The following is a 4,550-nucleotide window of genomic DNA, read 5'->3' as shown; positions in this document are numbered from 1 at the left end:
GAAGACAAGGTGCACAAAGACAGATGGACCAGGAGGGACAGTGCTTCCAGCAGTAACCTAAATACTCATCAACAGGGACTGGTTCAAATATGGAACATGCACGTGATGGAATACTGCCCAGTCAGTAAAAGGAGTGAGGCAGCACAAGGTGCGATACATGCTCCCCCCTGTGAAGAATAAAAGAGTAATCTATCTGTATGAAAATGCATAGAATAATCCAGAAAGAAGCAAGGAAGCATTGCAGTTGACTCTGTGGAGGGATAACTAAGGAATTTACATGGATATAATATGCTTTGTTTAACCTGTTCCTTATGTTGTTAACTAATATTTTACGTAAATTATGTGCACATAAGTTTGTATGATGGAAGTCAAAGCCAAATTTAGCTTTCTCTGCAATATTTTAACTTCTTTACAGGGAAAATGGATTCATGGTTACGTACGTAATTAAAAACTCAATCTTTAATGCTAGTATAACGGCTAAAACAAATAAACCATAAGTGACTCGGAGATGATGGGCATCCAAGCCCATTATTACTCCAGGTTGGAGGGAGGGTGATGGGCAGGTAGGGGGCGTGGCCTTGGGAAGGTCACCTGTGTGCTGCTGCTGGAGTCGCTCTGCAGGCGGATGTTCTGGTGGCCAGAACTGCAGCTCTGGGAGGACTGAGAGAAAAGAGGCAGGAGGGAGCCTGGGTGAGGCCGCAGCCTCCCGGCTCAGAGCCCCTGCACTGAGCTCAGGAGGGGTTGCTGGGGCGGGAGTCAGAAGTCTAGTTTCATTTCTATTCCTGACTTCAGGAGGCCCCCTCTCAAGGCCTCAGGTTCCTATCTATGAAATGAAAGGGGTGGGGGTCTCATTGTCTGCTCCCTGGAGCCTCTTCAGAGGCCACTCCACCAGCCCCTGGGCCTCCACCTCCCACCCCTGCAAGCAGGAAACCCCATCTTTCACTGTTCTCTACTTGAGACTTCTGGCTAACATTTTAGTTAGACACAGAGTAACTTGTATGAATGGCCTGATTTTTTTACTCCCTCTCTGTATTTGTGCTTTTTGCCCTAGAACTTCTACTTCCTGCCTACTCTGATGCTAGGCTTGGCCGTGTGACCTGCTTTGGCCAATGGGATGTTAGCAAAGTCACCAGGGCAGAGCCTGAAAAAGAGCTTGTGTATGTCTCTCTTTATAATCTGCGTTCACTGAGAGAAAATACCAGGTAACCAGCTGAAGGGTAAGACGTGGAGCGCAACTGAGTCAGTCCGGGCAGGTGAGAGCACTCTGTGAAGGTCAACAAAACTTTTAGTTGACCTTCAGAGTTCAGAACTGCCTTGTTGACACACAGACTCACGAGAAAAAGGAAATGTGTGTTGTTGGAAACCACTGACTTTTGAGGATTGCTTGTTACGCAGTATTAGTGTAGCAAAATGATAGCTGATACATCACTAGTGAAGAGAATTAACTTTTTTTTCAGCTCCTGCTTTGGGCCACTAAACTGGAGACTCTATGAGAACAGATATGTCTGACTTGGTCACTGAAGTATTCCTGATATCTCAGAACATTCCTGACAGTACCTGGCATACGGTAGGCACTCAATAAGCATTTGTTGAATAAATGGAAGTCTAGCACTGTGGTAGGTGCTTTATGTACACTACTCATTGAAGCGGCACACAAACCTCCCCTCTAAATGATTATTTCCCTTTGACAGGTGAGGAAACTGAGGCCCAGAAGTATGGGTGCTTGCCTGAAGCACCAGGGCTAGAAAATGGGCTAGAGTTCAAACTTAGGTCTGTCAAACTACAAAGTCTCCTTCCACCCAAAAACCAGGGGTGAGGCTCTGTCCCCAGGCCCCCAGCCCTCACCATTCCTACCATAGCCTGATGGAGAGGATCCTGGCTTTCACACCCCACCCTCCACTCCCTCAGGTGAGCCGCCCATCACCTCGTTGCTGATGGTGGAGTCCCTGTGCATCATCCGGTGCAGGGGACCATCCAGGCTGGCCCCTGATGAGCATTTGGCCAGGGCGGCTGCGTGGGACTCCCGCTCCCTCTGCCGCACAATTGCCTCGCAGCCCAGCCATTCGGACATGGTCTGTGCATAGCAGGCATGAATCTGCTCGTCCACCTGCAGGGCAGATGCAAGGTCACCAGAAGTGCTGGGACCCTGAGCCCTGGCAGCACCCATCTAACATTCATGGCATAACATTCAACCCACATTAACTGAGCACCTACTATGTGCCAGGAAGGCGAGGTGGAAGGTAATAAAGAAGGGTGTGAATCCACAATTATCTCAAAATGAAAGTTTATTTTTAAAAAATGACATCCATGGCTTGTGCTGTATTTCTGTTGGAGAGCGCTGCCCTTGAGCTTCCTGGCTCCCCCCAGCTCCCTGCCCCACCTTGGTCCAAAATGGGACCAGAGCTCCCCCAGCCTCACAGTACCTGGCTCCTTCGGTTGCCAAAGACCCAGTGCCCTTCAGGGTAACCAACCTCCTTCCTTTCCGCTTCTGTCATCCCGAACTGGTAGTGGCCCAGCAGGAAGGGCCACACGGCCTTGCGGATCTCGGGCTGGATGCCCCCGTAGTAGATAAGGCGCAGCAGCTCCTGCTCCTCGTAACTCTGTGGTGGGGGGACAGGGGAGAGCAAAGGGTTTGTTTGGTCAACAGAAAGCCAGGGGCAGACTCTGTGATCCAGCAGTTCTTCTTTTCAGCCCTAGCCCTTAGGAACCCTGGCATGAATGAGCAAAGCCATAGGCACCCAATATCCACTACAATGTGACATGAAAGAGCAAAGCCCTGGGAACCCCCCAACTGCCCACCAACGGGAGAACAGTAACCCCCGACATGGGAATACCACACAGAGAGTAGAAAGGTGCATCTATGAGAACCTACACAAAATGATGTTCAATGTGTACTGTTAGTGGAAAAAAACAAGATGCAGATCATGTCTAGTATGAACTCATTTTTGTTAAAGAAAAAAGGAAAAGCCCTAACTGGTTTGGCTCAGTGGATAGAGCATTGGCCTTCGGACTGAAAGGTCCCAGGTTCGATTCCGGCCAGTGGCATGTACCTTGGTTGCGGGCACATCCCCAGTAGGAGGTGTGCAAGAGGCAGCTGATCGATGTTTCTCTCTCATCGATGTTTCTAACTCTCTATCCCTCTCCCTTCCTCTCTGTGAAGATTCAATAAAATATATTTAAAAGAAAAAAGGAAAAGCCAGGGTATAAGGAACTTATATTTCTACTTAATTTTCAATCAAATTTGTATACTTGCTTATTTGGGAATATTATCTTGGAGTTTTTCATCTCAACTAAGCTCTAAGAAAATTGTTTTAAAGCAAATTAATCCGCAGTGAACATTAGTAGCTGGTTCTGTATACACTAATGATTTAGGGGCACACTAGGGTGACTTTAACAGCTGTCTCCCTCTAACTTAGCTCCTCTCATCATTCTAAGTAGATTCGACCGTATTATGAATTCCTGCTCACTGGGGACTCATAGCACCTCATGCAGGACTGAGCATACAGCTGGTGCTTAATAAATGCGTAACCACTGATGGATTCTTACTCCTTCCAGGAAAGCATGTGTATTTTCCATCCTCCCTGATCCTCACCCCAATGGGCAGAAGCAGGCTATGGGTCTTGGAACTCTTGAGTTTGGGTATGCGGAACCCAAAGATATCACAACATCCTTGAGTCCCCGCAGGCAGATAGGTCTATTCCTTAGATTGCAAGATGCCCCCCACCCGCTGCAGTCCCACCACAGGCCGAGCCAGGCCAAGCCTTACTGTGCTGTCCTGAAGGTACTGCTCCCAGATCCCGGCCGTCAGCCCGTGTCCAGCATCGCAGGGCAAGTCTGGAGACACAATCATGTGATTGACCAGGGCTGACAGGTGGGTCCTCACGGTGGACAGGTGTCTGCAGTAGGCAAGCCCTGTGCGGGGAGATAGAGAAGGGTCATCATCCACCATCCGACCCTCCTTGCCTCTTCTCAGAGTCTCCAAAATGCTGCCCATAAACTTCCTGAACCCTCATGACCCAACGAGTTCTCATCACCCCCTTTTCCAGGTAAGGAGCTTAGGCTCAGAGGGGGAAGTCACTTGTGGGCTTGACTGCTTAACTGCTCTGTGACCGTGGGGAGGTCCTATCACCTTTCTCAACCTTGGTCAGGGTGATACCACCTCCGCTAGAATCCAAGGTATTTAACTCACAGGCTGGAAGCAGAGTAGGGGTGGGCTCCCTGTGCCTCTGGGTGCCTCCAATCCACACACAGAGAGAAAGAGAGTGGGAGAAAACGTGGAGCTGGATAAACAAGGTCCCAGTGAGTCATAACCAAGAGGATGCTGAGGGCACTGGTTTGCTTTCAAAGATGGCCCTGCACTCTAAACAGAATGCCTGCCAACCTTCACCAACCATCCTGGGCACCTGGAGGGCACGGTGCCTGGAACACGAGGCACTTGGCAAATACTGGCTTGTGCTGTTTTTGACTGCATACCCTTCTTCTGGATCTCCCCCACCATCTCATCCTTAACTCCCAGAGAGGACCCTGGACCTTCCTGAGCCTGAGGACTC

At 49.5% G+C, this 4,550-nt stretch overlaps 1 protein-coding gene across 1 annotated transcript in view; it reads right to left on the bottom strand.

Annotated features, from left to right (window-relative positions):
- The window catches only part of SGSM1 (small G protein signaling modulator 1), a 53,429-nt gene that overhangs the window by 10,101 nt on the left and 38,778 nt on the right, over positions 1–4,550 (bottom strand). The window contains exons 9-12 of the mRNA XM_023762065.1: positions 3,767–4,001; positions 2,472–2,600; positions 1,925–2,107; positions 578–660 (exon numbers count right to left, since the gene is read on the bottom strand). Of these exons, the coding sequence (XP_023617833.1) occupies positions 578–660; positions 1,925–2,107; positions 2,472–2,600; positions 3,767–4,001 (630 nt within the window). The remainder of the gene's footprint in view (positions 1–577; positions 661–1,924; positions 2,108–2,471; positions 2,601–3,766; positions 4,002–4,550) is intronic.

This window comes from Myotis lucifugus, unplaced genomic scaffold (assembly GCF_000147115.1).
Source record: "Myotis lucifugus unplaced genomic scaffold, Myoluc2.0 scaffold_229, whole genome shotgun sequence".
Classification (NCBI taxonomy): domain Eukaryota; kingdom Metazoa; phylum Chordata; class Mammalia; order Chiroptera; family Vespertilionidae; genus Myotis; species Myotis lucifugus.
The sequence above is the reverse complement of the archived record's forward strand: the minus strand, read 5'-3'. Positions and strand labels throughout refer to the sequence as shown.